We start from the raw sequence: 21,682 nt of genomic DNA, 5'->3' as shown, positions 1-21,682 counted from the left end.
ACTGCAGATAAAGCAAACCCTTTCTAATACATTTAAAACTTTTTTAAATTTTTTTTGGAGCAAACATAAATAATATTTTCTGGATACTAAATCCAATCGTACTCAAACAACTAGACTAATTGAATAATCGATTAACATGAATGTAAAAAAAAAAAAAACAATTGAATTAATCATGTATTTAATTGATTTAACTAATACTTTCCGATAGATCTTCTGCTCATAGTTGACAGTTGGAGCAAGTACGTTTAGCCAATGCCCATTGACTACTTGTAAGTCTTAGATGCTGTCGGTTCTAACAACCACCAATTTGCGTTATAAAAGAGGACAACAAACTGATATCTATTCGTAGTGTGTTGTCCAGAGAAACGTTAGACACATCAACAAATCAACAAAGTACAAACAAGAAAGCATGGATTGCGTGTACAAGAATCCCAACGAACCCATTGAAGTTCGTGTCAAGGACCTTCTTTCCCGCATGACTCTGAAGGAGAAGATTGGTCAGATGACCCAAATCGAACGCACTGTTGCCACCCCTTCTGCTATTAGAGATCTCTCCATTGGTATCCACTCCCAACCTTTCCCTTTTCTTTTCTTTTTTTCTTGTTCAAGCTTGAGATACACGTGCATTTGTGCCTGCGTTTTGTCGTTTTCTGCGGACTTTGAACTTGTAGGAGGTAGAAATGAATTTGAGGGACCCAATTGAAAGTGTGTCTTAAAAATGGGAACCTTTGATGTCTCTTTTTGTATTTGTGCCTCCATTTTTGTGCAAGGTTTGAATGTGTTGGAAGTTGAAATGAATTTGAGGGACCCCAATCGAGAGTTTGTCTTCTTCTTTTCTTTTTCTTTTTTTAGTGAATCCTAATTCCTACCCTAATTATTACCTCTTTCACGCGAGTTGACTCCCCTGCTATTCTCATAAGCTTCGACTCTTTGAGTTGACCTGGGGCTAATCCGGAGTACGGGGTGAGTCAAAGATGAAAATATTTAAACCGTTTCCAAATGTGGCACGTGGAAATAGAACCAAGCCACTTACTCAGCTCTCTTGCTACTAACTAAGCTATTACAATTTGGTAGAGAATTTGTCTTAAAAATGGGAACTTTTGATGTCTCGAGAGTAAATCCTCTCATGCTAAAAAAAACAAACAAACATGATATGATCACGTGGAGAATTATAACCATACAAAGGTGGATTAATGGTAATAAAAGGAAAAGAGAACAAAAATATTAAAATAGATAATTATAAAATTATTACCCTTGATTCACCTTTATTTGTGATTTTTCCACGTGACCTAGTCATTTTTTTTTTTAACATGAAATGATCCATTAGTGTGTTTGTGTCTCCATTTTGTGCAAGCTTTGAACTTGTTGGAAGTTGAAATGAATTTGAGGGACCCCAATTGAGAGTATGTCTTAAAAATGGGAGCTTTGATGTGTCTGTGAATATTTTCGTCTCCATTTTGTGCAAGCTTTGAACTTGTTGCAAGTTGAAATGACTTTGAGGGACCCTAATTGAGACTGTGGCTTAAAAATAGGAACTTTGATGTCTCTCTGAATATTTGTGTCTCCATTTTGTGCAAGGTTTGAACGTGTTGGAAGTTGAAATGAATTTCAGGGACCCCAACTGAGTATGTGTCATAAAAATAGGAACTTTGATGTCTGTGTGTGTGCTTGTGTTGTTTTGGACTGGACCCTTTTTTTTGGCGTATGATTATTTGTGCATTTCATAGGAAGCATACTCAGTGCTGGAGGCAGTGCACCTTTTGAAAATGCATTGTCATCAGATTGGGCTGATGTGGTGGATGGCTTTCAAAAATCAGCTCTAGAATCGCGACTGGGGATACCTCTTATGTATGGGATTGATGCAGTTCATGGTAACAATAGTGTTTATGGTGCTACCATATTTCCTCACAATGTTGGCCTTGGAGCTACTCGGTTAGTATTCACTTTTCCTTATGCTTTTAAACTCAATTAGCAGAAAACAGTGAAAGGGGTTAGACTTTAGATAGCTAAGTAGTATGACTAAGAAGTTCCAATGTGGCTCTCATACTGAAGAGAGGGGAAGGCACTAAAAAAAGAAATGTGCTAACTTCATAGAAATGATGCTGTAATAATTTGCTGGATACACTAAATTACATTGGCATTTGAGTTGATGTAGTAGTCCACTTTTCCCCCCTTGAAATCAGTTCTTAATTTTCATTGGCGGCATGCTTGTAGAGATGCTGATTTAGTTCAAAGAATTGGAGCTGCTACGGCACTTGAAGTTAAAGCAAGTGGAATTCACTATAATTTTGCTCCTTGTGTGGCGGTAAGGCATTGCAATCAACTAGTCATTCTATGCCTGAATGAATTGTACCAACGAGCTACAGAGTTTATGCTGCTTTTGCAAAGTGGCATTTCTTGGATGCTCCATTTTGTGCAAGCTTTTTAGAATTTGAAAATTTTGCAAGCAAACTTAGCTCTGCCCCTGATTGCACTCATTAGTCTTTGTTGTTCATCAGTGAACACTATGTAATTTGCAGTGAATTCTTGACTGGTAGCATTATAATGACAACATTTCCCAAGAATCACGAACTTTCCAATCATTTCTCATTGATCATACCAATTCTAGTAGTCCAATGAATATGGGATTTAAAAAGTTTTTAGTTCAGAAACTGCAGATGTATATTATTATATATATTCAGAAAAGATTTACATATATGTCTTTAACTTTATATCAGTTCCGAACCGGAGTTAAAACAAGAAGGATGATTAAAATAATCTATGTTTCACAGTTTTTTATTTCTTTAAGTTTTTCACTTTTAATTTCTCTATCTAAACAATAAAGGAATGGCAATTTACTTGATTAAATATGCAGGTCTTGAAAGATCCTAGATGGGGAAGATGCTATGAGTGTTACAGTGAAGACACTGAAATAGTCAGAAAGATGACTTCCATTGTTTCAGGTTTGCAAGGCCAGCCACCACAAGGACATAAACATGGATACCCTTTTGTGGCTGGAAGGTAGGCAAAACCATTCTTATAAATTTTAACAAAATATTTTCTTTTAAAAATATTGAAGAATTAACTATTACTGTCCCGATAACAATTTATTCTGACACTTGGCAGCAGGATGACTATGTCTTTTTCTTCTGATCATTTTCCCATTTATTGCCTTTAGGGGGAAAAAAATTCCTTCTTCTGTTCAGTTGTAAAATATGATTTCCCTGAAGTTTTCATTCTATCAATGTTTTGTTACATTTTTTCCAGTTTATATATTTTCCTATTTCTTCATTCTTCACATGGCTTGGACTTATCATTATTTTCAAAAAATCTTAACAGAGTAATGGTCATATATCTTTCTTTATCAATCTTTTCATCTTATATGTAAGTTATACTTCAGGAACAATGTTATTGCATGTGCGAAGCATTTTGTTGGAGATGGAGGTACTGATAAAGGTGTAAATGAGGGAAATACTGTATTATCTTATGAAGACTTAGAGAGAATTCACATGGCACCTTACTTAGACTGCATTTCCCAAGGAGTTTCAACCATTATGGCATCCTATTCTAGCTGGAATGGACGCAAACTCCATGCCGACCATTTTCTTCTAACTGAAATCTTGAAAGAAAAGCTAGGTTTCAAGGTAAAATAACTATTAGACGTATTGAAAATAAATAAGTCTCACATTGCTATATGAGTCTTCTGGAATTGTTGTAGTTTCTCTATATAATAAAGCCTCCACTATGATATTGTAACGCTTAGAATTAAACATTGCCTCTTGTGTTGGAAATCGACACACAATCGAAATAGAAAAGTGAAAAGGAAGAAGAGTGCACACACGATTTATCCTGGTTCATCCAATGTAGGCTACGTCCAGCTTATCTGTACTATATTCTCCTCACTGATACTCGTTACAAGTCACTCAGTTTACAAGGGGAATATAAATAGGATTTAGAAATCCTAACAACAGCTATTCATGGACCCAAGCCCAAACTACTAACAACGAGACCCTAGTTGGCTTCCTGCTGACCCCACCAACAAGGGTCGTCATTTGAATGGAAGAATGAGCCATACCTAACATTTTGATTCCTTGTTATTCAATAATAGCCCTAATAATCTCATCTCATTATCACGGGCCAAATTGTCAAGTTGCATTTGCATCAACATGCTTGAAAAGTATGTGATCGAATTTTATATATTGGCGGTTATTTTCTGTATAAAATGGATAATGCAGAAATCTTTTCTCATTTTCTGTTCATTCTTTCTTGTTGAAAAGATGGGGCTTTTCAGGTTTTCTTATTTCTGTTAGATATAAAAATTATTCATAAACCTCCATCTAACAGCTTAAGCTTTTAGGATATTTGGGGTGTTAGAGCTTCCGTAACTGAGTGGGAATTTAATCCTTGCCGTTCCCATTCATACACACTTCAAGTACAAAAGGATCTTGTGTGAAGGCAAGGGTGTGGTAGATATAAAAGTCATTCAGTAGCCTCCTCCACTTGACATCTTAAGCTTTTAGGACTATTGATCATTGACAATTTTGAGAAAGTTTCAAAAAGATATGATAGCAATAACTGAATTTGTTTTTCTTTTTCATTTTGTTTCTGGATTTCATTGTAAGATTTATTTTTTTTAATCCAGACCATTTATGTTATAGGGTTTTGTGATTTCTGACTGGGAGGGACTTGACCGTCTTTGTCACCCTCATGGGTCAGATTATCGACACTGCATCTCCTCTGCCATCAATGCTGGAATTGACATGGTATAAATCCTCAGTTCCAAGAATCTTTTACCATATTGTTTTTTTAATCTGTTTTCATCTATTCAAAAATATATGCAGGTGATGGTGGCTTTTAGATTCGAACAATTCATTGAAGATTTGACCTTTCTAATTGAATCAGGTCAAGTACCAATAAGCAGAATTGATGATGCTGTTGAGAGAATATTGAGAGTAAAGTTCGCTGCTGGTCTTTTTGAATTTCCTTTAAGTGACAGATCTTTGCTAGATATAGTTGGTTGCAAGGTAAGCAAAAACTTAGCATATAGTGAACAGTTCTTTCCCATTGTTTAGGCTTACGTTTTCATTTGAGGATATAAATATATTTCTGTTTCTGATCAAGAATGTTAGATCATAACCATAATTTTTTGCCCATAGTTTTAAGAGTATATGTAGGTTCTTCCATTGCACTGGTTTTGCATCCCACACATCATCAGAAAGATTATTTCTCTAGTTCCTTGTGGATAAAGTTGTATTTTTTGATCTAGTATTAATTGCCTTCACAAATTCTCCTAATACATGGAAAAATCTTCTCATATATGTTAGTGATTCAGTTTGCCTTACTCCTTTCTATATTTTAGTTTTCCTTGAGTGTAAATACTTCAATGTTAAAGAATGACTTTTAGTCAGACTGTTTTCCATTTTTTGTCTTTGCCAATTTCAAGTGAGCTTTGTTTCATTTTTAAAATATCAACATCATTACAGCAAGTGGTGTAAATTATTGTTGCTAACCTCTGCATATATTTAAATAAATTGAAGTGAGTGATTGAAAATTGATTCTTCTCCTGCATGGTTCTCATTTGATCCATCTCCAGAAAGATTATACTTCTGGTGTACAAAAAACCATTACCGGGGGGAATAGAACTTCCCTATCCTAGAATATAAAATGGAAAAGAAAATGTAGAAATGGAGAGACAGAGAAAACATGTGGTAGTATTATTATAGATGAGAGATTTAGTTCTCTCACGGCAATTTCAACTGATGTCCCAGTAAATATATTTTAATTTAGGATGAATTAACCCAAGAAATGGTTCATCAAGTTTATATATTAACCATCTATGATTAACCACTATTGGTTAATCATACTATGTTTGCCAGGATATCCTAAATTTTAGTTCTCCCAATAATATTTGAGGTAAACATAAATGGCTGGAAACAATATTTTTCTGAGAGCTCTTGAAAGCATAAATGCTTCAAGTTAGATCACTATGAAGTAAAGGGATAAAAAACATAAATTAGTGACACCGGCTCTGATATCGAAAGCGCATAGAAAATATAGCTAAACGGAAAGATGGGATTTTACAAAAGAGTAACCCTCCGTTCTTAATTTCTAATTATCAAAGTAACAAAATTCAACTTCTAGAATAAGGGTCTCAAGCACCCTTTTATAGACTAATTCAAAATTCAAAATTCAAAATCAAAAATCCTGAAAATAAAAAAAATCCTAAAATAAATATACCGGTAATTAACTTCTAAAAATAAATAAATAATTACAATTAAATCATTCAAAACACGTCCTAAATCTTATATCTCAAATCATGTCAAACGTGTTGCTTTCACTTGAAAAAAGAAGGATAATATTATATGAAATTGTGTATTACAACTGTACAAGAGCTCTTTATTTAAAGAGGCTATATGACTTAATGGGCTAAGTTCAAAGAAGATTCTAGAATTGAATGAAATAATAAAATAAAATAAATAATTACAATTATTTACGACACTCCTCCTCAAGCTGAGAAATAAATATTTATCATTCTCAGCTTACTAATAAGCTCTTGAAAACTTTCTGAAGGAATCCCTTCGTCAGACTATCAGCTAATTAACTCCAGAAGGAATGTATGGAGTGATGATCAACCCGCTATCAAGCTTCTTTTTAATAAAATGGCGGTTGACCTCAATGTGCTTAGTTCGATCATGTTGAACTAGATTATGAGCTATACAAATGGCGGACTTATTATCACAAAGCAGCTTCATAGATCCTTCATATTTTATTTTGAGATCATCAAATGTAATTCTCAACCACAATAATTCACAAATGCTTTGAGCCATGGCTCAAAATTCAGCTTTTGCACTTAACTTGGCAACCACATCCTGCTTCTTACTCCTCCATGTCACTAAGTTACCACAAAGAAACATACAATAACTAGTGGTAGATCGACGATTAGTCACGGATCCAACATAATCGGCATCAGTATAAACTTCTAAAGAGAGATTGCCATCATGCCGGAACAATAGTCCTTTCCTAGGAGTGGCTTTAAGATACTGAAGAATTCTCTCCACTGACTGCATGTGTTTTTCTTTTGGATTATGCATGAATTGATTCACAATACTAACAGCATAAGCAAAGTTTGGTCTAGTATGAGCCAAATATATCAATCTTTCAACTAGCTGTTGATATTGTCCTTTATCAACTGGAGGACTCTCCTTTTCATAACTCATCTTGTGTTCTGCTCAATAAGAGTACTAGAGGGTTTACATCCAAATTTTTCTGCTTCTTTAAGAAGATCAAGGATATATTTTCTCTGGCTAATAAAAATTCCTTCCTTTGAATGAGTTACCCCTATCCCCAGGAAATATCTCAATTTTTCAAGGTCTTTAATTTCAAACTCAGAGGCTAGTCGTGCTTGTAGAATATGTCTCCCCGCGATATCATCGCCTGTTATAATAATATCATCAACATACACAAGGAGCACAGCGAGCTTCCCATTTTGAGAGTGCTTATAGAAAAGTGTGTGATCTCCTTGACTCTGTTTGTATCCTAAGGGGGTGTTTGGTAAGAGAGTTTTTTTGGGTGCCTAGGAAAGTTGAGATAGGTTTCCTAGTTGACCATGTTTGGTAGGAGGCTTTAAAAAATTTGCCCATCATTCGGATTTGCATAGCAATCTCAATTTGTGTGTAAAATTGAAAAAATTTGCCATATCAGAATACCACCCAGAAAAATTTTGAGGGTGGTATTCTCATTACCCCGTCAAACCAAAAAATAGGGAAAAAAAAGTAATGGACACAAATATTCATTCTCAAAAAACGTGCCAAAAGAAAGCGGAAGAGATAGAGAGTTTTCTTTGTATTTAGTCAAGGTTTAGTTTGGTAATTTCATCCCATTTTTCCATCAATATTTTACCTTCAACCAAACATAGACTCAGAAAATTTAACTCAATTTTTCCGGGAATATTTCGGCCTCCAAAACAACTTTTTTTTAACTTTTCTACCAAACTCACTTTTCCACCATATTTCTAGTAATTGTATTTTCTTGGTAAAAAAAAAATTTTCCTCTACCAAACGTCCCGTAAGGCCATTATAACCTTAGTAAATCTCTCAAACCAGGCACGAGGAGACTGCTTCAATCCATACAAAGCCTTTTTTAACCTGTAAACTTTATTTTCTCCATCCATAGAGTCAAAACCAAGCGGGATTTCCATGTAGATCTCTTCTTCTAAGTCTCCATTAAGGAAAGCATTCTTCACATCAAGTTGATTCATATCCCAGTTGTAATGGGCAGCAAGGGACAACAAGGCTCTCGCAGTATTCATCTTTGCAACTGCGGCAAAAGTTTCTTCATAATCAATGCCATAGGTCTGAGTGTAACCCTTGGCGACTAATAGAGCCTTATATCTCTCAAGAGTACCATCAGAATTATACTTTAGGGCATAAACTCATTTGTACCTTACTGCTTTCTTTCCGTCAGGTCTATCAACAACCTCCCATGTTTGATTTTTCTCCAAGGCATTCATCTCCTCTTGCTTGGCTGGAGCCCAATTCTCATCTTTTAATGCTTCATGTACTGATTTTGGGATTGGGATAGAATCTAGTGCTGAAATAAAGCTTTTGCGCTGCATAGAAAGGTTAGTATAAGAGACAAAATGAGAGATAGGGTGTTGGGTACAAGAGGGACAAGATCTTTGGATACAAAATCTTTTTCCTTTTCTTAGGGAAATGGATAAGTCATCAGAGGTAGTGGGTAAGCTATCAGAAGCAATAAGCAAATCATTAAAGGCAATAATATTAGGTTTAGAAACAGGAGAGGCAATATTAGGTTCAGAAACAAGAGGTTCAGGACTTACCAGTGGTTCAGACGATTGAGGTTGTTGGTAAAGCAATGTGGGTTGTCTCCTCATGTGATATACCAAATCAGGTGTCAAAATCTTCCGTATCTCAGGTGTATTTGAAGGATCAGACACAGGAGGGTCAGAAACAAGAGATGTAGGAGTAGATATGGAAGGTCCGGACTTAAAGAAGCAAGGTGATGAGTCTGTTGAAAAACTGCTTTTCCCCTGAAGATGAAGACCTAGGAAAAAGGATTCAGATTCATGAAAGTTAACATTCATAAAAACAAAATATTTCCGACTGGCAGGATGATAACACTTGTAGCCTTTCTTATCAGGGGTATTACCAAGGAAGACACACTTAAGAGCCCTAGGATCCAACTTTCTGCGATGTTGTTTATGAATATGGACAATGGCAACATACCCAAACACTTGTGGCTGGAGACTCTGCATAATGGGAACAACATGAAAGAAGGAAGTTATAGAATGAATAGGACGGGTATTGTTAAGGACTCGTGAAGGTAAGCGGTTGATCAAAAAAGCTGCAGTGAGAATGACATCTCCCCAGTAGCAATTGGTACATGATTTTGAAAAAGTAAGACACAAGCAACTTCAAGAAGATGACTATTCTTCCTCTCAGCAACTCCATTTTTTTGAGGGGTATCGACACAAGTAAGTTCATGAATCATGCCTTGATCATGGATGAATTGGGAAAGACGCTAATTGACATATTATGTACCATTGTCGGACCTAAGTCTTTTAATTCTCTTACTAAATTGGGTCTCAATCATTTTATAAAATTGAGATAATAACTGTGGTTCGTCAGACTTCTCATGCATTAAGTAAATCCAGGTTACACGAGTACAATCATCAATAAAATAGACAAATCATTTTTTACCAAAAATACTAGGGACTTTAGAAGGACCCCAAGCATCAGAATCAATAAGATCAAAAGGCTTAATACTTTGAATGGTACTAGAAGGAAAAAAGACACAATGAGTTTAGCAAACTCACAAACATTACAATGAAAAGACTCAACAGACTTGGACAAAAATAATTATGGAAATAAAGACTTAAGAAATGAAATTAAGGATGCCCCAAGCGTTTATGATGAAGCCAAATCAAAGAGTCAGTAGTAGACTGAGAATGAGTCAATAAGGTGTGATCCTTAGCATACTATGCAGAAGATTCTAGCACCAGATTGTACAGCCTACTCTGCTCCTTATCAACCCCAATTGTCTTCCCAGTGGCAAGACCCTGAAAAACACAGTGAGTAGGAAAGAATGTTACAGTGCAATTTAAATCTCTGGTAATTTTATGGACAAAAAGAAGATTAGTAGAGAGTTTAGGAACATGAAGAACATTTTGAAAATGTAAAGAAGGTTTGAACTTTTAAGTATATGTTACCAGAACTTGCAACTGATATATGTGAGCCATCAGCTACGGCTATTGTATGGGTGCCAATAGTAGGGTTATAAGAGTAAAATGAATCAGCACAAGAAGTCATATGATCAGTAGCACCAGAATCAATAATCCAAGAATGTTCAAAATCAATACATGAAGTAAGAAAAGAATGAGTAGTGGAGATCATACCAGTCATAGTCAAAACACTAGTGCTAAATAGCTTACTCAGAGAATCAAGCATATTTCTAATCCGTTCCAACTCATCTTGGCGAATAGAAATAAATTCAGTAGATGCACCATTGTAATCCGCCATAATGCTAAAATAACCTCAGAAGGAACAAATCAGTCTTAAAAGGAATACAAACAATTGATGAAAAATTACCCAAAGGTATCTGGAGAGTCCAAACAGAGGCAAAATTATCAGATCTGCAAAAAGGAACCAAAAAAGGGCAAAAAGACTGCAACTTAAGGCGAAAACCACACAAATGCAAAACTAAACAATGTTGTAGAAGGCTCTGAACGTCCAAAACGGCAACAAAAAAAACCAGATCTGATCAAAGGAGGCGCGAGTGGCCAAAAAGATCTGATTTTTATGGCAAGATGAAAGACCCACTACTGAAAAGGTGTCTAATCAAGTCGGTGAGGACAAATATGTAACCGAGGAGTCACGGCGATTCCAACCTAGGTGGTCCGAGACTGATTGATGGCGTCACGCGCCAAGAAGGTGTCGGCTCGTGAGTCCCACGCACAGAGAGTCTGGGAGGGCACGAGAGCGCGTGTGGCTTCTGACGGTGATGGGATTTTGTGGCGAGGTCTTCCAGCAGTGGCGGTTCTGTCTGTGGTTGGTCGGAGTTCAAAGGTTGCTGGAATTGTACTGTTCCGGTGAAAAAACAGGTGCGGTTTGGCCTTTTTGAGCTGATTTGGAGCGTCTGTTGTCAGTAGAAAGGTAGATCGGAAAAAAAAAAAAAAAAAAGCCAAACAGTGGTCCCCTCGGTCCAAAAAATTTCCCCCGAAAATTTTTCCGGTGGCGGCAAGAGGCAAACAATTAAGGTTCCGTTCTAAAGGCGGCAGTCGCGGAAGCAGAGCCCTCAGGATCGAGAACTCTAATACCAACTTGAAAAGAGAAAGATAATATTATATTGAATTATGTATTACAACAGTACAAGAGCTCTCTATTTAAAGAAGCTAAATGACCTAATGGGCAAAGAAGATTCTAGAATAGAATGAAATAATAAATAAAATAAATAATTACAATTTACAATTATTTACAACACTTTCCTTTTCTTGTCAAACAAATCACAATCATATCTGCTGCTTTATTTGGACTTGGATTTGATCGTAATTTGTTATATTTCAAATTACTGCTTGTTTCAACAATTGGGCCATACTTATTAGGCCACAATTCTGGTTGTCTACGAGCTTCTCGAATTAATAGTTGGGCCATGTGCAATGTACCAACTGTAGGTGCATTAGGCTCCTTCTAAAGTTTATAAGTATGTACTTGAAATTTCATGGCATTTTAATTTTTCTATGTTCCCTGATCAATTGTTTGTAGGTATCATGACTTCGTCAAAAATTTTAACTTTGGTTTACCATAATACTATTTTTTTCAGCCACATAGAGATCTAGCACGTGAAGCAGTTCGAAGGTCCTTGGTTCTGTTGAAAAATGGAAAAGATCGTAGCAAACCTTTCCTTCCATTGAACAGGAATGCTAAGAGAATCCTTGTTGCCGGAACTCACGCCGATGATCTTGGATATCAATGTGGAGGTTGGACTAAAACTTGGTATGGATGTAGTGGACGGATTACAGTTGGTAAGCCATTACTTTTGTTGTTTTCCTAAAGTTGTTTGTTACCTCCCAAAATCTGAGAAACTTTGTTGCTTCTGGTCTATATTTTTTGGCTGCTTAGGAAGAGTAATTGTTTCTTATTACCTAATATGTCTAGAAATTCATTTAGTCCATCATTCCCTCCCTAGTTTCTCAGTCCTTGTCTTAAATACATATTTATGGAGAAAATGAAGATTGATTTATAAAACCATTAAATGTAACCTCACTCAACAGCTTAAGCTTTTAGGTTAAAGTGGAACTTTACATGGTATCAGAATTTTGGTGTCAAGGGTTCGATCCTCACCGCCCCTATTTAGTTAATAATTAGTTTCTTAGCACAAGTAGATTGGGTCTATGTATTATCCATCCGTCAAGCCCAATAGACTTTTGTGTGAAAAGGCGTGTTAGAGAAATATAAAATCATTCAATATAACCTCACCCAACAGCTTAAGCTTTTGGGTTAAAATGGTTCTTTACAATAGCTAATGTTAATGCTATATTTTTTTTCCTACTTTATACTATTTTTTGTTTTTTAACCTTTCTTAAAAGTGGTTGTTACATATATCTTACACGTACCATTTCAGGGACAACAATCTTGGATGCTGTTAAGGCAACTGTGGGAGTTGAAACAGAAGTTATTTACCAGAACTATCCATCAAAAGAAACCTTAGAACGTAATGACATCTCTTTTGCAATTGTAGCTGTTGGTGAAGCTCCTTATGCTGAGACTTTGGGTGACAATTCAGAGCTTGTAATCCCCTTCAATGGAGCTGATATTATAAGCTTAGTTGCTGACAAAATCCCAACTCTGGTTATTCTGATATCTGGAAGACCCCTAGTCTTAGAGCCATGGCTTTTGGGAAAGATAGATGCTCTCGTTGCTGCTTGGTTGCCAGGAACTGAAGGAGAGGGAATCACAGATGTTATATTTGGCAGTCATGACTTCAAAGGTCAACTACCAGTGACTTGGTTCAGAAGAGTTGAACAGCTTGATCAGCTAACTAATGGAGTTAATTCATGTGAACCCTTATTTCCTCTTGGCTTTGGTATGACATATAACTAGGAGAATTTAGATGAATGAGTGCTGAAGTACCCAAAGATAGACCGAGGACTTCATATAATAAATTTCTGAATAATAATTTCCCTCCATATCAGTTAATCACATGGGTTCAATTGAGATGGGTTCATAAGAGTTGAATAGCTTGATCAACCAGTTGGAATTTCTTGTGTCGTATATTATTTCCCCTTGCTTTGGGTTCACATATATGATATAATTAACCCCACCATGCATGTATGGTTTAATTAATTTCCCTTTACAATTTGTATACCCACTCATTAACTTTGTGTTTGATTGAGCTTTTTACCACTAGACCAAAAGCTACAGGTGTTAGTCAGAGGACAACTCTTTCTACTTCTCTCTACTAGTCGCAAGCGTCATGGTTCGATTTGACTCCAACTCCACATTGAGCCTTGCCAAGACAGGATATTAGCCTCTTCAACAATTCCTCCCTCCTCCAACACTTGCCTCTCGCAAAGTGTTATCTCGAGAAATTGAACCCATGACTTTAGCTTTGACACCAAGTATTAGATCGAACGCTTACCGTTAAACCAAAAACTATAGGCTATAGCTGTTAGTCAGGGCGCTTTCTACTTCTACCAACTCAAGCATGATGGTTCGATTTGACTTTGAACCTACATTGGGCCTTGCTAAAGTAGGATGTTGGCCTCTCCAACACTTTGTTGTATTGAATAACATGAATTGTGTGCATGACCATACATAATTTTGTGGATGATCATAAATACATGAAAAGTATTAGAATTGGTTTATTTTGGGTCCCATGTCATGTATTGGATATATTAGACCTACAATTTAAGTTTTCTATTCTTAACCCAGTAGATCTCATAATCTTATTGAGAAGACATGTCCTTTACCGTTTCTGTTTGTCCATAAATCTTTAATCAGTAATCATTAACTTTGTTGCCCTATATTCTGGTTTATTCCCACGATGGATATCAAATCTTTCAGATACAATTGCATTACCTAATGATATTGAGATTTGATGCACCAGCTTTCCGTCCTTTTCTATTCTGTTTCAATGTGCCTAACTTAAGTCACACTAAACTACATCATTTCGAGATTCTGGCCCAATGAAAGCATAGAGAGAATCCTACCCACATTCTCATAACCCTTAGGTATTATTACATGTGTTGAAATGGAGCAATACATAACATATATGATTTATTTATTTATTTTGTGGTTCATAACATATGGATTTTGTTTTGTGTTTATAGATTTTAAAAATAAAACAGAATAGGATATGATAATAAAATGTGGTACATTATTTTTCTACTAAAAAAGGTAGAATCAAGGAGAACATAACATAACATAACATAAAAATTCCATTAAACACTACTTTTGATTAAAAATTGTATTTGCGAGGACTTGAGCTTTTGGTGTCCTACTTTTGTTTGAACTTTGATTCAATTTTAAAGGGACTACAATGTCCTATTTTTTGAAGGATACGTTTAAGCATGTTAATTGTTAAATGAAATGTTTAAGAGATGATATGATAAACAATACCCACCTAAGAATTTTTCCTATCATGATTCCAAGACAGAGGGAAAATTATGTTCATTATATGCTAACGAGCTTGTAATAATGTCTGCCACTGTTTGATTCTCCACTAAATTACTTATTGCCTATCCTTAATTAGATGCTTACTCCTCCATTATGCCAAAAACAAAAATTGTAGCTACTGAATCAACTTGGTTACAAAGGGTCAAGTCTTGATGGAAATAAGAATAAAGTGGCCAAGATGCTTTTTAATTCCACTTGCAAAAAGCTTTACCTTTTGTAAAAGATTGTGATCGGTCTTGTCATATGCTGTGTGAAAGCCTAGTTGCAGGCCCATTTGGCTTAAACCGCCATGCATGGTTGTTGTTTTATTAGACTTTGAAGATTTTATGTTTATAGCCAATTTGAAAAGGAAGACAAGGGTCATTTTAAAAAACGTCAATAATTTCTCCCACTACCAGCTTTGGGAGAGGTTTAAAGTCTTAATCCTGAACCCGCTCCGAATCGGATTAGTTGCGAAGCGATGAACCGATTGGAATATTTCCAAAAAAAGAACGTCAATAATTTTGGAATTTTTATGAATAATTGATAATAAAGTTAGAAAAAAGAGAAGTACTACTTTTATAAAGGGTCACATTTTTCTTCAAAAGAAAGTTTTTTGCTTGTTTAATGCATATTTGCGCCTTGTGTATCCTAAACAACCTACAAGAAACAACGGAATAACATGTTAGAATTGTGCCCCCCCCCCCCCCCCCCCCCCCGCCACATTTTTTAAAAAAAAAAAGTGCTAGATTTAGTGGATGATGTTAACTGGTTATACAGAATGTAATTCACCACTCCCATATTCATAATAAAATTTACACTAAGGACCACCTTGCTAAAATGTTAATGTGTCAGTAATCCATTTAATAACCAAAATTATGTTATTCACACTTTTTCATGAACAGATCAACAGAAAAATTAAATACTTTGTCATTTTGTTTAGATACCTGTCTTTGAAACTCAACAAACTTGTCCATAGAGTGAATTGCTTGCATGACTTTGCATTATGCACATTGCACAAATTGAAGCATAGATGCTTAAATAGCTCCTTGAAAAATATTTGAGATCAGTCCAAAACAAAGAAACAGTGGAAATGTGCACAAGGAATTTGTCAAAGCATATCCTATTCCTAATCCCAAGCTTGTAGAAAGTGGTACAGATGTGGTCAAAATAGCCTTATTACAAATAAGAAAAACTTATCATTGATGATTTGCATTTCTAATCAAATGCAAACAATAACTTCTATTTCAATTATTGCTGCTTTGTATTTACTCGGTTGTGAATCAATGATGTAATTCATTAATTTATAGATTCTCATTCCAAGGAAAGGTTGTAAGTAGTCTTTGTGCAATGAGGAGAGAGAGAGAGAGAACATGTTTCAGAATCCTCTGCACTTTACAAATTTAATCATGCAGAATAAGTGGTAATTGACCATCACATTGCATTAGTATATATTAATATTAAGTAAACTTAATTAGAAGGTAGCCAAGTGGCAATTGACCATCACATTAATATATATTAATCTTAGAGTAAACTTAATTAGAAGGTAGCCACAAAACCACTGTATTTGCAACTTCATTAGTTATTTTATGTCAAAGATAGTCAACCACAGTACTTACTTTGTGCCATTGGATATTTATTTATAAACAGGTCCACAAAGTACTCTTTGCTGGAGGGAAGGAGGGGGTATATGGGGAGATTCTTCATTCTCATTTTCAAAGAAAAGCAATATGTGGTAAATGAATTTTTCTTATCCAAAAGAGAATCCCAGGACTCGAACTCCTTTGTGAGTATATATAAATAAGTAAATCTTGATTATTATATCATAAATAAAAGGCAAGACTAACTCATAAACTCATGTAAACTTTTTTAAAATAATTATATGATATTTAAGTAATTTCTACCATTGAGGGCAAGCTCCGATGCACAAGACTCTCCAATTTGTGAGACTAGGGATGAGGATCGATTGTTCGTAACCTTACTCTTGTATTTTTGCAAAAAAGTTATTTCATATAAATGAATCCGTGACTTTTCGGTCTCAAGGAACAACCCTATCGCGGCTCCAAAGCTTATCCTCTAATATCTAATTCTTTTACCCATGTAAAGCAAAATTAAAAATATTTCACTAGTTTAATTTTTTTGACAAACATTTGCTAATCTAATGCTAAAAGACACACATCATGGCAGTACGGGTTCAAGTCGCACATCACCCAATATGCAACTTATGCAAATATTAAAGTATGTCTATCATGTGTTGCGCTCTACAATAAACGCATCACTTCCACGCGCTCAAGTCGTGCACTTCCCCATGCGTAACTTGTGGCGGGTGCACACAGGCTTTTGAACAAGTCCCGCATGAGGGTGATGCGCGACTTGAACCCATACTATAGAATGCACGTCTTTTTGTATTAAATTGATAAATAATTTATCAAAAAAATTAAGGTAAATAATTTTCTTATCAACATCAACATCACCTTTATCCGAAATTAATTAGGGTCGGTGGTAGATGAACCCACATGAAAGATACAAAACGGTTGAAAAAAATAAAATAAAATAAAATACAATAAAATAAAATAAATATATATATATATATATCTATATATATATATCTATATATATATATATATATATATATATATATATATATATATATATATATGGGATAAGATCCTTTGACATCAGTGTCAAATTTTGAAATTTGACACCAAATCCTAACCATTGATTTTCGTCAATCAACGATTATCATTTATTGGGAACCAAACTTATTAATTACTATTAATTCTCAATAAATGATAATCGTTGATTGGCGAAAATCAACGGTTAGGATTTGGTGTCAAATTTCAAAATTTCACACTGGTGTCAAAGGATACTGCCCCTATATATATATATATATAAATAAAAGTAAAAAAGAAAGGGACAAGAAGAAGTGGGGGAGATGAAGGGGAAAAGGACTAAAAAAGAACCATCTGGAACATAGGAATAACAACGGGTCTAACCCTCCACCATACTTATAGCTTTTCTCCATTCCGTTCTAAGACATATCGTCCGCCAATCTATATCTCACTTCATTAAATCTTGTTTTACCACCTTCCCCCAAGTAAGTTTCAGCCTACCTCTATCTCTTTTTGTGTTGAGCTCTTGGTAACAAACTTCTGTTCTTACAGGTGCATCCAGGAGCCTTCTCATCACGTGCCCAAACTACCTCAATCTATGTTCTCTCATCTTCTCAGCTACTGGTACTACTCCGACCTTTCGTCGAATATCTTCATTTCTTATCTTATCCATCCTTGTGTAACCACACATCCACCTTAACATCCTCATCTCTGCTACTCCATCTTATGCTCATGTTGCCTATGTGCTGGCCAGCATTCCGCGTCATATAGCATTGCTGGTCTTACTGCCGTTTGATAGAATTTTCCTTTTAACTTAAGAGGGATTTTGCGGTCACACAAAAATCCAGATGCACTGCGCCATTTCATCCACTCTGCTCTGATTCTGTGATTTACATCCTCATCAATCTCTCCACAATTTTCTTATATTGTAGGAAAATAATTATCTTATCTTATAGAAACAAGATTGCAAGTGAGACCCATAAGTAAGAGGAGAGGAAAAAAAAAGAAATGGGACCCACTCATCTTTTGTGTGTGTAAGAAATTTAATTATCTCACGCAAAATGAGATAAATATAACCTAAAAATTAATCTGGTGAATAGTTACACAATTTGACTTAAATGAGTCAAAAAGCCCAAAGACTATGATTTGGACTTTAATAAATGTACACTGTACAAACAGTTTTATTACCATCATGCACGGACCAAAGACTTTGTTAAGAATATATTACCCCTCTAATCCCACGTGAATGGTGGTACCGTATGTTTATATTTGATTCTAATTAAATAATCTAATCCCACATGAATCTCACTTTGTAGTATCATATATTTGTGCATCTTAATCTTATCTTCAAAAGAACTATTGCTAAGGTACCAGATTATGGATCTTTCAACTCTATCTATACTATTTTCCTTTATAAACAATTCGAGTAACAGTAACCTTCACATACACATGCCTAGCTATTGTCCAAGTGTCTCTTAACCTGAAGTTAACATTTCATTTTAAACTTGGCTTAAAATCCAATCAATATTCTTCTACGACATCCAAAACATTTTATTTTAAACTTGGCTTGTAAAGTTGTTAAAGAAACAAATTGTCTATACCCTCATTCAAGTCCATAAACCGAGAAGGCAAGAACTAACTAATATTCTAATGTAAGATATTCACATAGAACTTGGTAAAAAGCACAAACACTGTACTAGTGAACTGAACAAAAAGTACTGGTTCTGACCATAAATAATTCAATACAACCACTATATCATGCATGGGAATAGTGTTGGGAGGATTGCATTTGGAAAACCATGTTTTGTGTCTGGGGTACTAAGTAAGAAGACTCATGAAGAGGACTTCTGTGCAGATTTTGGCACTGCATTTTAAACCCATAGGGGTTAAGCCCATAAGGAGACATGAACACTTGTTCATGTGAAGGATTGAGAGCCATAGCCACTCCTTCATTTGGCTGATTATTCCACTGAAAATGCACTCCAGATGTGGCAGCAGTAGAATTTGGCTGCTGGTGTGAGAGCATCATAGAATGCTGTGGTGAAGTGGATCTCTTGCTGTCTTCTGAAGGAGTTGTTGTTCTTGTGGTTTCTGTGAGATTAACTGTTGTTATGTCATGGATGCTAGCCCTCCTCTTATCTTTGCCTCCTGAAAGTTGCCTTATGAAGTACTTCTGAGCATGGCTAGCAACTTGAGTTGGGGTTCTAGTCATAACAAAATTGCGAGAAATATTTCTCCAATCACCTTTCCCATACTTTTTCAAACCAAGTAGAAACAACCTGTGGAGAATTTCCATAATCAAATTCAAACCCAACAACTGAAATAAATATCAGATAAAATTTATTTGACTAGACTAACTACCACATGAAAAAGCTACTAAGATCTTAACACCAATAGGAAATATCTAACTCTTAATAACAAGACAGAAATGATTGCTCCTACTCCTAGGTTCATATAAAGTATATAAAACTGTAAACCACATCCAATAATTCTTGCTTTCCTTATATACATCATTTTTATTTTTATTTTCAAACTGATTTACATTTACAACAACCAAATAGTAAACTATATAGATTATATATATGAAATTAAAAGCAATAAGCTTACTTGTGTTCCTCTTCAGTCCATGGCACACCCTTCTTCCTTTCCTGATCAGGAGGTCTTCCTGAGGAGGATCTCTTTGCAGTGAGTCCTTTAAACCCATCATCATAACCAGGAGTGTTCACCCAGTCTAAGGTGAAGGGTGAGGTGGTGGTACTGTAGCCAGGAACTGGGATCAACCCAGCTTCTATGTTACTAATATCTGCTTCTAATTCCTTGTACTGCTTCATCACATCACCAACTGTTTTCCCTGGTATCATTTCAGCAACTTTGTGCCACCTATCAGGGGTGTCCTTATCATACACAGCAAGAGCATTTTCAAACAGCTTGTTCTCTGCAGGAGTCCATTTAGTGTTCCTGTGATCTTCCAAAAACCAATTGGTGTTGTTGGGGTTGTGAATATATGGTGCAGGAGGGAGGATTTCCATTTCCCACTTCATCACACCAAAGTTAGAAACACAAACTATGTGAGCATGTAAAAGAAGGTTTTAGCCAATTCAGGGATGGTTTTATGTGTATGAGCCTCAAAAGATTTTCACTTGAAAGATCAAAACTTTAAAGGAAACAGGGTTGATTAACAGGAAGAAAAAAGGGGGAAAGCAGAGAGATATGAGAATTAGAGGTGGAGATTTTACCACAACAATATCAAGGATAAATCCACAAGCATTTTGAAAGGAATCAGAATACCTTTTTTCATGTAGAGAAAAGGAGTCATGCTCCTCAGGAATCTAGAAAAGACCCACTTTCAAAAATATCAAAGAGAATGCTCCAAATTGAGATTGAAGACTATTACCTAATTGGTCCAAGAATAATAACCCTAGAAACACTTGTGAGATCTAAACCCAATGAACTTCCCTCCCAGATACTAAAATGGAACTGAAACAAACCAAAAATCCCACAAAAAAATAACTTGAAAACTGCTTAGAATTCTTTTAGAAGAAAAGAAAAAATGACAACTTTCAGAGAGGAAAAAAATAAAAAGACTGACAACTCTTTCTGCAGCTTCAACTTCAGCTCAACCCAATTGGGAAAACAATTAGAAGAACAAAAGGGAAGATGCCTAAGACAATAAATGTGCAAAACCCAATTAGGCAAGAGCAGAAAGACTCAGAATTTATGAGGGATTGAAGAAGAAAAACAAAAACTGGTTTTAAAAAAAAAAAAAACACACTTTTTTTTTTCCCTCTTTATTTACTTTTCCTTTGATGTCAAAGCAACAAAGAAAAGAGAAAGGTAAAAAAAACTAAGCACAAATAAGGAATAGAGCCCCAAATGGAAAAGAGGGAAATATATGGAAGCTGAAAAAGTGAAGTCACCAAAGTTTCAAGGAATGAATCTTAATAACAAACTTTGCTGTTATCTTCTCAAAGAGGAGCCACCAAAGGAAGAGAACATTAAAACAAAAAACAAAACAAAAAACAGTGAATGAAGCTGGTGGGTTGTGATTGGGTGTTATGTGTGTGTGGATCCTGCAACTATATAAAAAGTTCCCTCTTATTATAATAGAGACCCTTGCTTCTTCTATGCACTTTTTATAAGAATAATAAAAAGAAATTATATATTTTTTAATACCCTGCTATTACATCACATATACTTGCAAATATTAATTTATTCATGTATTCAAACATTTTTTTTTTCTCTCTTTTGGTTAGGGGTGCTAAAAGAAAGGAGGATTGAATCTCATCATAAATGATGGAAGCTTTTTAGTTGTTGTGTTGCACTGGTCAATGCAACACCCTTATTGGTATATAAATCCATAGTTTGTTTGATTTAAGAAAAGTCTAAAGTCATATTTTTTATTTATGCATAAGAATTGAT

The 21,682-nt window shown here is 35.3% G+C and overlaps 2 protein-coding genes across 6 annotated transcripts; one reads left to right on the top strand and one right to left on the bottom strand.

Moving 5' to 3' along the window:
* The first annotated feature begins 365 nt into the window (after nt 1-365).
* Nucleotides 366-13,762, top strand: LOC133302315 (uncharacterized). 5 transcript variants are annotated; one of them, XM_061502076.1, is made up of 10 exons: nt 366-560; nt 1,728-1,932; nt 2,215-2,305; nt 2,855-3,000; nt 3,380-3,623; nt 4,638-4,742; nt 4,821-5,003; nt 11,099-11,103; nt 11,826-12,019; nt 12,619-13,762. In XM_061502076.1, exons 1-10 carry the CDS (start codon nt 410-412, stop codon nt 13,095-13,097), a joined length of 1,803 nt encoding a protein of 600 aa, XP_061358060.1. In that variant the 5' UTR covers nt 366-409; the 3' UTR covers nt 13,098-13,762. The 5 variants fall into 5 exon arrangements, with proteins under 5 accessions (XP_061358060.1, XP_061358059.1, XP_061358058.1 ...); XM_061502075.1 differs by lacking the exon at nt 11,099-11,103 and having other exon boundaries at nt 11,818-12,019; XM_061502074.1 differs by lacking the exon at nt 11,099-11,103 and having other exon boundaries at nt 1,728-1,954; nt 2,159-2,305; nt 11,818-12,019.
* A 5,123-nt stretch (nt 13,763-18,885) lies between these two features.
* Nucleotides 18,886-21,321, bottom strand: LOC133302314 (transcription factor DIVARICATA-like). Its single transcript, XM_061502071.1, has 2 exons — nt 19,871-21,321; nt 18,886-19,542 (listed from the first exon to the last, which is right to left on the bottom strand). Exons 1-2 carry the CDS (start codon nt 20,302-20,304, stop codon nt 19,020-19,022), a joined length of 957 nt encoding a protein of 318 aa, XP_061358055.1. The 5' UTR covers nt 20,305-21,321; the 3' UTR covers nt 18,886-19,019.
* Nucleotides 21,322-21,682: the final 361 nt, after the last annotated feature.

This window comes from Gastrolobium bilobum, unplaced genomic scaffold (assembly GCF_033153095.1).
Source record: "Gastrolobium bilobum isolate Gb01-03AN ecotype WA unplaced genomic scaffold, APGP_CSIRO_Gbil_v1 utg1301, whole genome shotgun sequence".
NCBI lineage: Eukaryota > Viridiplantae > Streptophyta > Magnoliopsida > Fabales > Fabaceae > Gastrolobium > Gastrolobium bilobum.
This window is presented reverse-complemented; position numbering and strand designations above follow the sequence as displayed.